This window comes from Hydra vulgaris, chromosome 05, assembly GCF_038396675.1.
Source record: "Hydra vulgaris chromosome 05, alternate assembly HydraT2T_AEP".
Lineage (NCBI taxonomy): Eukaryota > Metazoa > Cnidaria > Hydrozoa > Anthoathecata > Hydridae > Hydra > Hydra vulgaris.
Genome location: NC_088924.1, coordinates 20,865,316 through 20,877,500, shown reverse-complemented (window position 1 = coordinate 20,877,500; position 12,185 = coordinate 20,865,316). Strand labels below are relative to the sequence as shown.

At 27.3% G+C, this 12,185-nt stretch overlaps 1 protein-coding gene across 16 annotated transcripts in view; it reads left to right on the top strand.

Annotated features, from left to right (window-relative positions):
• Positions 1 to 11,916, top strand: part of LOC136080676 (A disintegrin and metalloproteinase with thrombospondin motifs adt-1-like) — a 91,073-nt gene extending 79,157 nt beyond the window's left edge. For 14 of the 16 annotated variants that reach the window (XM_065797629.1, XM_065797635.1, XM_065797633.1 and 11 more), the window contains 7 exons: positions 434 to 568; positions 1,771 to 1,884; positions 2,605 to 2,775; positions 2,910 to 3,080; positions 3,168 to 3,277; positions 3,371 to 3,435; positions 11,570 to 11,916. In XM_065797629.1, coding sequence (XP_065653701.1) covers positions 434 to 568; positions 1,771 to 1,884; positions 2,605 to 2,775; positions 2,910 to 3,080; positions 3,168 to 3,277; positions 3,371 to 3,435; positions 11,570 to 11,594 — 791 coding nt within the window. In that variant the 3' untranslated portion in view covers positions 11,595 to 11,916. Of the gene's footprint in view, positions 1 to 433; positions 569 to 1,770; positions 1,885 to 2,604; positions 2,786 to 2,909; positions 3,081 to 3,167; positions 3,278 to 3,370; positions 3,436 to 11,569 lie in introns of those variants that run through there. The other 2 variants (XR_010638592.1, XR_010638591.1) reach the window with 2 other exon arrangements.
• The last annotated feature ends 269 nt before the right edge of the window (positions 11,917 to 12,185 follow it).

Sequence of the window (12,185 nt, the reverse complement as noted above, 5' to 3'; positions counted from 1 at the left end):
ATTTATATATATATATATATATATAAATATATATATATATATATATATATATATATATATATATATATATATATATATATATATATATATATGTATATATACATATATATATATATATATATATGCATTTATATCTATATATATATAAATATATATGTATATATATATATATTTATATATATATATATATATATATATATATATATATATATATATATATATATATATATATATACTATATATATATATATATATATATATATATATATATATATATATATATATTTATATATGTATATATATTTATACATACACGATTAGATTGATTAGTTAAGTTTTTGAGACAAATCTGCTTTTAATTGGTTAAAGTATCATACCACCAAGAAAGTCTTTGTTTATTTTAATCTTCATTGTAATTTGCTTATTTTTTTAGTTTTTTGGACACAATGGAGTAATTGGACTTCATGTAATAGCTCTAATGGACTTATAAACAGAACAAGGGAGTGTCTTGTTTCAAATACCAGTAATTGGTGTGATGGTGAAATGTTGCAAGTAACAGAATGCTCTGGTATGATATTAAATTTAAAATGTTCAGAATAGTATTATAGTTCTAAATATAAAATTCTGCTATAATATTAAATGTTAACATTATAAAAAATGTTACCTAGAAATTAAAAAAAATTTGAATTAGTTTATAAATAGTTAAAAATTAAAAAATGAGACTAATTATAGCTGCTTTCTTATATTTTTTTTGTTGTTATTGTGCATTTGCTGTTCAGCTTTCAGCTTTGTAAAACATGAATCTACAGTCAAAGAAAATACTTTTTATTTAAAGCACTATTTACAAAGTTTTGTTCTTAACTATTATTGGTGCAATTAAACATAGTAGTATTTGTAAATATAAAATTCTTATTTTGCAATTTTTCAAATTTTTTTGACTATGAAATGAGATGCTATTTTTATTGCATGGATTGGCAGCCATATTTGCAGACAGTGGTTTATTTTTGTTTGTTTTTTTTCGGGTTTTTTACCAGTGAAGAGCTTTAGGATGTTTTAAAATGACATTTAATTTTTTAATTTGATATTGCAAACAGTTTTTGTTATTCTCTAATGTCCTCTGATTTTAAGTATATAAAAAAAAATTTGACAACCTCAATTTTAGCAATAGATAAATTTCAATTTATATTGAATAACCCAAATTAAAAGTATTTTCTTACTAAAGGCAAAAAATTATGTTCAAAAATATATTTTAGTGATGATAAATTATGTATCTTTTAACTGTTCTTTAAAAGACTTTTTTTAAGTTTCTTTATGTAGTTACTTGACACTAGGATCAGGATTTTTCACATTTTCAGAATATTATCCACCTAAAAAGTTCTGAATTAAGTGTATGTATAAATGAATAAACCGTTCAATTCCCTTTGCATAATTGTTTATGCAGAGAAATACTTACACTTTATTTTACACAACTCCATTTAATTGTAGTTTTTTTCTTTAAAGTTATCTGAGGAAAAACCAACATAATGATGTATTAAGCAATAAAAGAGGATTATATGCAACCAAATTGCATGGGAAAAATTAAAATCTTTTTGAAAAACTAAACTGTAACAACTTATTAACATATAGGATTTAAAAGAAAGATTTCATTTAATGCAATTTGATAATATCAAAGACATGTAAAAAAAATTTTTTGATAAAAAATGTTTTAAAAGTATTAAACTGAGAGTAATCAAACTTTTATGTAACATCTACGGTGTGTTTTTTTATTAGAAATGTGGTCATCATGGAGTGAGTGTTCTGTAACATGTGGAAGGGGTAATAAAACGAGCTATTTATTAAAAGGGAAAGAAAGAGTTGAGTCTTGTGGAACATATAACTGCCCAGGTATAAGTTTTTAGATTTCCAAAAATCTTGTTTAACTTAAGATTGTCACTTACTGACGCAAGTGAAATTTCACATTAGGATTATAATGGTTAATGAAATTTTTAAACTCAGCTGTATAAAACAGTTTTGGTTACAAGCAGTTAATCTAAACAATGTTACCAATTACTGATATTCTTACAACATTGTGTGATTTTTAAAAACTTTTTAAATAAAAATGAGTAAAGCAAAATTTAGTCAAAGTCAAGAATGGGAATGTAGAAACGACTTGTAGTTAAAAAAAAATGAACTGTGTAGGAAAGGAGTCTGTAAACACTATTATAATGATATAACGCATTGATGTAAGACTTTGTAGTAAACCTTATGCTACAGAGTAAGCTAATTTTTTTCATTTTAATTATGCTATTTTTAAACATTTATTTTATAAAATTATATTTAATACAAATAAGAAAATGAGTTTTCAGGACAATAGTGATGACGACTTTTAGTGATAAATAAAGTATACCTAGTTATGGTTTAAGTTTTGTAATACAAATATTTATATAAATAATATAGTTTGTTATACAAATATTAAATCGGTTTTTAAATTTGGTCCTTTTTTTTGATATTTATTAATACTAATTACTGTATAAAAAATTAATTTATGCTTTATGATGCTTTATAAAAGTTACAGAATTAGATTGAAAGATATCTTAGATTGTAAAATTGGTTAACTCCATTTAGTGATTGGGGTGTGGAGTAATTGGAAAAATCTTGATTGCTCAAAGACATGTGGTGGTGGAATAAAAACCTTCAGCAGAACTTGTGATAGTCCTTATCCTGCCTATGGTGGTCAAAGTTGTATGGGTACTAGTAATTACACAGAAGATTGTCATAGTGATATAATTTGCCCAGGTTTGCCCAGGTCCATTTTATCTTTTTTCATTTTAGCAGGCTGTTATTTTTTGTTTCCTTTTATAATAAAGTTTTGTTGTTTTTCATAATAAATTGTTGTTGTTTTCATAGTAAAATGTTTTTGTTTTTCATAGTAAATGGATATTGGTCAGCATGGTCATCTTGGTCATTGTGTACTCAACCATGTGATGGGGGTGTAATTTCTCGATTTCGAAGCTGTAATAATCCTAAACCAAATTATCGGGGTCTGCCTTGCTATGGGAACACTATTGACACAGTTAATTGTTCTTGGATAAGTTGCACGCGTATATTTTTTATTTATATTTTTTGTATAAAAACTAATTTTTTTATGTTATTGTTTTGTAAAAGAAGATTGTTATTATTATTTTTAGTTGTGAATATGAACTTGGTCAGTTTTTTCACGGATGAAAACTATATTGAGCAATATTCTGACTCAACAAGTGATCCTTCTAATGAACTTAAAAAAAGAATTCAAAAAGCAGTAATAGTTTTTTCTAAGTGTATTTTATCTAAGATTATATTTTGTGAAAAAGTTAAAAGATTAGGTGCAAATATAATCAATTTTTTCATTCAGATTTCTAATCTTTACAATCAATACAAAAAGAATGGTGGTTTTATTATTGCATTGAATTCTATGAGGTGAGTTTTCAAGTTATTTAAAAAATTTAACAAAGCGTATAATTGAACTTAAGAATGAAAAATAGAACATAATAATAAAATTTTTTAACAGCAGTCTTATTAAATTATGTTACTAAAACTGTTATGGTCAAAATATGATTTTCAAACTTTTTTGAACAGTTTATTTGTTAAAATTAATAGTATGTTTCTTCTAAAAGAATTTTTAATTAATAATATAAGCTATAATTACATAAATAACTAAATATTATAACGTTTTAAAAATTTCGATATTTTTAGCTGTAAGTTACCTGCCTAGTATAACTTAGTTCATGTAACCATTATCATTTGAAAACGGTTTAACTATCTTTCTTATAATTTTAATTAGTTTAAATCTTTAATATAACCAGTGTATATATATATATATATATATATATATATATATATATATATATATATATATATATATATATATATATATATATATATATATATATATATATATATATATATATATATATATATATATATATATATATATATATATATATATATGCATTTCTGATAAACCAGTTTAACAGAAATGTATACAGATAACATAACAAAGAATTTGGTCAGTGTAGATAAATGGTAAGTAATTTTTCTAGCAGTTAAGCCCCAGTAAAACCAAGTCCACGGATTAAAAAATTCAAATAATAAAAACCTAAAATCATAATTGAAACTTATATCAAATAATTAAATTAGAAAATAGATATCAAATAAATTAAGTAGAAAATAGATATAAAATAATTAAAGTAGAAAAAAACTAATGCAAGACGCTTTTACACCTTTTTTTTTTTTTTTTATCAAAAGAAACAATTTTCTTTACGTAAAAAAGTTTTAAATTATATTTTATTTGACTTTAAGTTATATACTATCGAGGTCTAAATGTAAGAGGAAGGGAAAAGGTTTATTAATTTTTGGAAAGTTTTACCACCCACCCTAAGCTTATTAAGATCCTCCTCCCTCCCCTAGTTTATTAATTTTTACTTGTTCTCGACAAAAAATTTATATCTCAAAACTAATACAAAAATTTCAGGGAAAATCGGTCTTAAAAATTAGAAAGTTTAGTCACTGATAAAAACAAAAATTTTAGTGTAAATAGACTTTAAACATCGTCGACCGATTCATCACTCTAGACATAATTAGGTTTGTTCGGGTTTTGTAAAAAATATTAGTTTGGATTTATCAATTAAAATTTTTAATAAAAAAAATTTATTTTGTAACATTAAAAAAAATTGATGCCCCTTCCCTACCTTTCCCTCGCCCCTCCCCTTCCTCCCCGTCCGTCAAATTTAGTACAGATTTTACATACAATTATATATAATATATATATATATATATTATTGTCAAATTTAGTCCAGATCTAATATACTCCTTATATTAGATCTTGGACTATATTTCGACCTCCCCCCTACTGTTATTCTATTAAACTTCCCCCCCCCCCCTTCCTTTTTCTTTCCACCGCCTTTCCTTGTATTTAAGAGCCGTTTTTTCTAAGAATCAGGCAAATTCCTGAAATTGTGGAAGTGACCTCCTCCAAATTGCTTAAATTTTTTATATATTGATCAGAATATAGAGAAAACCTGTTGGGGAAAAAAAAAATTTTCAAAAATGTTTTGTTCACTCGGAATCTGGGCTTAAATTTTTTAAATTTTTTTAAAAATTTTTAGAAATTTAGTTTTTGCCACCTTTGAACCCATTTTTTTGGCAAGGCAAAAAGTTGCACATAGCTTTTGTAGTTAATATCAGACGTAACCCAAAAGCTCTCTCCAAAAAATATAAAAAAGTTGCGTGACACTGTGCGGTTGGCTAATTATCATAGTTCAAAAGTACAAAATCAATCACTTTTGTCAATTTTTATTCGGAGTTAATTCTAGCGGCGAAGTGTTGCACACAATTTTTCTTTTAGGATTTGAAATTATCAAAGGTATTGAGTCTAAAAATGCAAAGAAAGTTATGTGATACCTAAGGCCTAATAATATATTAAGGCTTGAAATTGGAAAAAAATGTTTTAGTATACTTACAAAATGAACCATTACGGCAGAGGCGCTTAGTTTTGTAAAAATGTAAACATATCCAACTGTCAATACAAAAAGGTCCTAACATAATAATAAAAAAAATTCGTGTGATTTTGTCACACGCATGATATAACATGAATTAAAAACTGAACAAAAATCTAACATCAAGATAACTATATTGCTAATTAAATAAAACGTAAATCAAACATTTAAATGTTTTTCCATTTAAAAACTAGTTTCTCATTTAATAATAGAGTCATTTACACACATTATCCACCACATCACACATAATTTCTACTCTGCGGCAGTAAGTTTCTCTAAGAATAATGATATGACTGTATTATAGTCTTCTTCGGATAATGAATAATCGCCACAACCACTGATTAGAAAAGGAGCATTTACTAAACAGATAATTTTATCAGTTTGGTTATTTATCTCTTCGGTAGTTACTGGCCAGCGAAAAGTATTCTTCTCTTGCCCGTTAATCATACAATTAACTCTGATCCCAGTTATAGATACCTAAAAGTATTAGCGCAACATTTAAAATAATATAATAAAGAGTTTATGATTTGTTTAATTTTGCTTACATTCAATAAAACTTGTAAAGTCTTATATAATGTCATTCTGAAATTATTTTTACATTTTATTTATATTCCTTTTATTTTAGAGCACTGTTTTGTAAAACAAAATAAAAACTTGAAACTAATATATACTTTGAATAATATTACCTCCACAATATATCCAATATTCCATTGTTTTTCATATGCAACAGCAACCCAATCATTCACTTTCCATACAAGACAAATTTCTTTTGCAAGATTGGCGATGTCTTCCTCATATTTATTATCATCTTCATTGTCTCCTGCCAGATTAAAGTCATCATTTTCGCCATAAACTTCTTTGTTATCGTTAACCTGACTATTTTCATTATTTTCTGTTGTCGGTTCTACCAGCTTACCTTTTCTTTTCAGGTTACTAAATCTATAACAATATCAATTGTACATATTTTTAAACATATGTAAACAAACACACAAAATTATAACTTTCACCTAAATTTTAATTTCATATTTGTAAAAGAACTATTTAACAGGCAGAAACATAATCTAATTTGCAAAAGTTTTGATAGCAACAATGCCTACTTTGAAAATAAAGATCTTATCTGTTGGCTAGTTACATATTGATCAGGCGAAAGTTCTCTCCTCAGCTGCATGTTAACCTGCTCAGGGCTCATTTTATTACCTGATTCTTCTCCACGAATAAAGTATTTATACAACAGTTCTTTCTGCTGATTTGAAAATCTAAAAGAACTTCGAACTGGTAATGCCCAACCTTGCAATAGAAAAATGTTCATGCAATGTGGTTTGTCTTTTACGGAAGCAATGTTAGAGGATGAAGAAATTGGCATATTTAGTTGTGAAGTAATTTTCATCTTATGAACAAACGAGTTGCGAACTTTATCCAATGATGTTAATGATTTCGGAACTGTATGAAGACCGGATAGCATGTAACTCAGCATCGCTTTCAAATGATAAAGTACAATTCATTTCAGTGCAAAATCTTAATGAATATAATTGCCTGTCACTTCTTTTCTGTTTTTCCTTAAGTGACTTGTTACGCTTAACTGAATTATCTGTTTTGCTATATGGCAACAACAACTTAATCGAGGGTTGAATTTTAAGATTTCCATACTCTTGTTCAATTCCCTCACCGATATTGAAATAACGCCACATCTTCATACTTTTCTCACCAAACTCAAATGAGTGATAGTTGCTAATGTTCTTAATCTTTGGTCCAGTAACTACAGTTTTATCATTGCTAATTTGAGCAACTGCTACTTTTGCATCTTTAGCGCCAAAACTATAATGCATAGACTTGTGTATATCTTCAGCAGTCAAAAGATTATTACCAGAGTCAACGTAACTCCTTAAAATTGTCTTTACAACTGCACTCTCCCTGTCACATTGATCTTTTCCACAACAGGGTTCATTATAATCATATCTCAGCAACTTTATATCTCTCTCTTTGCATACATTGTAGATTGCTTCAGCTGAAAGATTTCCCCTGATAGCAGCCGGCATTATCAGATTTGGTAAACATTTTCTTGATATGCGGTTGATCAATTCTGAATTGGTCTAAAACTGCAGTGGCTAACGAAACAACATCACCTATTCCCTGATCACACCTATACATTGAAGTAAAGTAAACACGTTTGAATAACTTTCCTGCTATTTTTATGAAGAATATATCCACATGTAAACTCATTCCTTTCTTGCCAAAATACTCTCTTTGGCCCTCTCTGTATCAAACCGGAAGAATTTTTTGACAAAAATCTTTAAGCCAGAAAGCAGTTTCATCGTTTAATTGCTTAAAAGCTTCAATTTTCGCCTTTTTCTGTTGAGAATCTCTCATCAGGTGTTTTATGTAGTTGAATACATCCTTTACAGCAATTTCCAAATCATAAATAGAATCAGCATCGTCAGAATTTTGAATTGTTAGTTCTTTGATCATCTCGATAGCTTTGCACAAATCATAGCAATCGGCACATACCACTTCTGATATCTCTGTGTTGGATTGAAGATTTTTTTCAGATGGATCTGATAAGGCATGTTTTGAGCTATGAGAAGAAATGTTTGAGTCATTGACACTACAATTGGTTTGATAACTTGTTTTCAAATACCTTTTTCCTTTTTCAAAGGCAGCTTTGAGAGATTTAGAACTAAATCTTTGTGCCAATTTTTGTAATGTTTGAAAACCATTCATGCCTGAAGCAGTAACATCATCTAATCCAGCTAAGCTTTTTCGACTTGAAGGTTTTATTGCATGCAATACTTTCCACAAACTTGAATCAGATAATGGTATATAATTGTTTTCACTACAACTTTTTTGATAGAACATGATAGCGTGGCTTTATTTTGTCGTCAGTATTGCATGCACTATCTTTTGTTCTTCACCGCTGTCGTATTTTAATTTGGTTATTCCATAAGCAACATCATGCAAAATACCGCTTGTAAATATAAAGTCTAAGAAATGTTCACACTTTGTTTGATCAAGCCTAGATCGGACGAATACTTTCTTCTCTGGAAATGCCAACCCTTTATGAGATGCATGCCATTTTCTTACTGTTTCTATACGATGTTTGGTACACTCAAATGTGTTCATTATAAACTTTTTGGTATACTTGGTATGGTCTAATAATGAGAGGATAACTAACTTTCCCATGGAATCACTTTGCTTATATACTTTCTGAGCACGAATAATTTCAATTGGGAGAGGGCTATTTATTTCATCAGCATTTTTACTTTTAAGAAAATCTATAAGTATTTCCTCTTGTCCAGGAGCAACAGCTTCCGCAAATTTTTTCTTTAATAAGTTTTCTAGGCGAACATACTTGCGTTTTAACTTATCTTTAGTAGTATCTTCCAGATATTCGAACTTCCTTTTTAATCTAAATTTTATTGGACTTGCATTAAGAACCTCAGTTACACTCTCACGGCTTCTTAGAGATTCGTCCAAAATCTCCTGTGAAACATTAATTTCACCGGGATCAAATTCTTCATCTGGAGTAGCAGGTGTCATATATGTTTGTTCTTGTTGTGTTTGTGTTTCTGTACATAAATTGGTGTTTTCGTTGACTCTAGATAAAGCAGTTTCTTGCTTTAAATGGGTAAAACACAGCATTGTACCAACTGAAAATACTTCATTGTATCGCTTTGACATTGATATGACGACATGTAATGGTGACGCCCTTAAAGCGGGAGATTTTTTTCCTTTTATATTTAGATGGTGAGGATGAAAGCATGTTTTTGGAGGACTCCATGCAATACCAAACGTGTACCGGTGAAAAGCACATATTTGTTCATCCTTTTCAAGATTTCTTTTAAGTCTATTTGCAATAAGTCCATTTTCTTCCCAAATATTATTATCGTTTAATCGCATGACCTAAAAACAATCTTTTAAACACTTATTAAGTGTGTCATTTAAAGCATTGTTTATAATCTGACTCTTCACGAAAAATGTTTACAAGTTTGAAATACATTGTTGTTATTATTAAAATACAATATTGCAAGAGTGTGATTAATTTAGTGATTATTTATTAAAAGAGTGAGGAATTAATTAAAAGAGCTATTTTTTTTTGTTTAAAGAACTTTGTCTGAAAATCTTATTGCAGAGAAGTTATAAAGTATGTAATTATAAAAATTATATTACAGTCTGCGTAAATTTAAAATACATAATTACCTTTAAGTTGATGAGGTGTTTCTTAACATCAACATCTCCCAGCTGATGAATGTAGAACATTTTGTTTATAATTTTATGTTTTTTGAATGATCCACAATTTTCTTTTGAAAAGCAACAACAGTTTTCATAAAAATATTTGTTTTGTTTCATACTCAACTAAAAACAAGTTCTATTTATGCAGTACCTATTTCTCAATAGCAATGATAAAATATCTACTCTATTTATGCAAATTTTAAAAATCGTTAAAATAAAGTTAAGACATTTTTATGGTAAAGTAAACAACCGCCCACTAACTTGTTTCTCCACAATCGTGATATCAGCGATTCTTCTTCCATTCGATCACCACAAGTTATTTGGTTATGACGTAAATTTAAATAATTCACTTCTGATCATGTATTGTTTTTTATTATTATTTATTTCAATTGTTATGATTTCTATATCATAGTCAGAAACGCTTAAATTTTTTCTTAACATTACGTGCAATGTTTTGTGTAATGCTAAATGCTAATTTTGGATGATAGAAATTTTATTGTGAGCGAAAACCTCATCTGTGTGTCCAAAAAAATATCTCTTCGTACTTAATCATTTTTAACAATTTGTACCTTTATTTTTAACTTAATATCTAAAGATCACATGAATTTTTTTTATTATTATGTTAGGACCTTTTTGTATTGACAGTTGGATATGTTTACATTTTTACAAAACTAAGCGCCTCTGCCGTAATGGTTCATTTTGTAAGTATACTAAAACATTTTTTTCCAATTTCAAGCCTTAATATATTAATAGTCCTTAGGTATCACATAACTTTCTTTGCATTTTTAGACTCAATACCTTTGATAATTTCAAATCCTAAAAGAAAAATTGTGTGCAACACTTCGCCGCTAGAATTAACTCCGAATAAAAATTGACAAAAGTGATTGATTTTGTACTTTTGAACTATGATAATTAGCCAACCGCACAGTGTCACGCAACTTTTTTATATTTTTTGGAGAGAGCTTTTGGGTTACGTCTAATATTAACTACAAAAGCTATGTGCAACTTTTTGCCTTGCCAAAAAAATGGGTTCAAAAGTGGCAAAAACTAAATTTCTAAAAATTTTCAGAAAAATCTCAAAAATTTAAGCCCAGATTCCGAGTGAACGAAACATTTTTGAAAATTTTTTTTTTCCCCAACAGGTTTTCTCTATATTCTGATCAATATATAAAAAATTCAAGCAATTTGGAGGAGGTCACTTCCATTGACTGCCTGATTCTTACAAAAAATGACTCTTAAGAACTCAAGAGTAATTAACACCCGGCTCTGTAAATTTATTTCATTTGTAAAACTATAACAGCAACATAGTATGATTGTATCTAACTTTTGAGGTTTTATAGATGCTTCCTGATAAACTATTTTAAAGTAACACGTTTGCTTTAGCACTAAAGCAATTAGCCTAAAAAAAAATAACTTATTTTAATGGCTAGAACTTGTATTAACCATTTCTCTTTTTAAAGTTTAAACACTCTAAGTTAAAGACATTCATAACAGGTCGATATTAAATGTAAAAAATTTATTAAAAAAATAATAGAATTATAAGGGCTATTAAACTGAACAACCTAACTGCCGTTGACTATTTTTAAGAAAAGACTTCAACATTTAAAAAAGATTTTACGTGGCTGGAGTATTTTTTTAATGCATAACTTTACAGAGTACGCCGTTATTAACGTAATTTGATGTTAGCTTAAACACATAACGTGATTATAATTAGTAAATAAAAATGTTCATAATTTAAATTAATGCACATATCAACGAAGTTGCGGATATTTTGTTTGAGCGAGTACTTTATTCTCTTTTTTTTTTTTTTTTATCTTTTTTTTTTTTAGAAACGATGATGGTTCTAATCCTTAACTCAAAGCCTTTAATTGTAATTTTTCTACATCCAAGAAATTAAATGATGCTGCTATTCACAACATTTCTTGGTTGTGCGAAACATTGTTCTCTTGTTTAAGATTGCAATTTGGAATTAAGAATGTTATTATAAGGATGATTAAAAATTAGGTTTGATTGAGGTTTTTCTTTTTTATATTGCTGTTACAACCCTATATGATGTGGATATTGGATTGTCTTTAATGTTGGAGAAAAGTGGCGAATATTTAGTTGTCCATAGCATGTGTAACTAAATATTCATTGCAAAACTATAGTTGCGCAAGGTTTTTTAAAGCAGAGAAAAGAAGCTTTTAAAATTCTTTAAGATGAGATTTTATATTTAATTTTGTTATATATATATATATATATATATATATATATATATATATATATATATATATATATATATATATATATATATATATATATATATATATATATGTATGTAAATATATATATATATATATATATATATATATATATATATATTTAAAACAATAGGATATAAGAGAAATTTAACAGTATTATTCTACCTAGCTCTCAAAAATACACAGGGAACTTGAGCTTATTGAC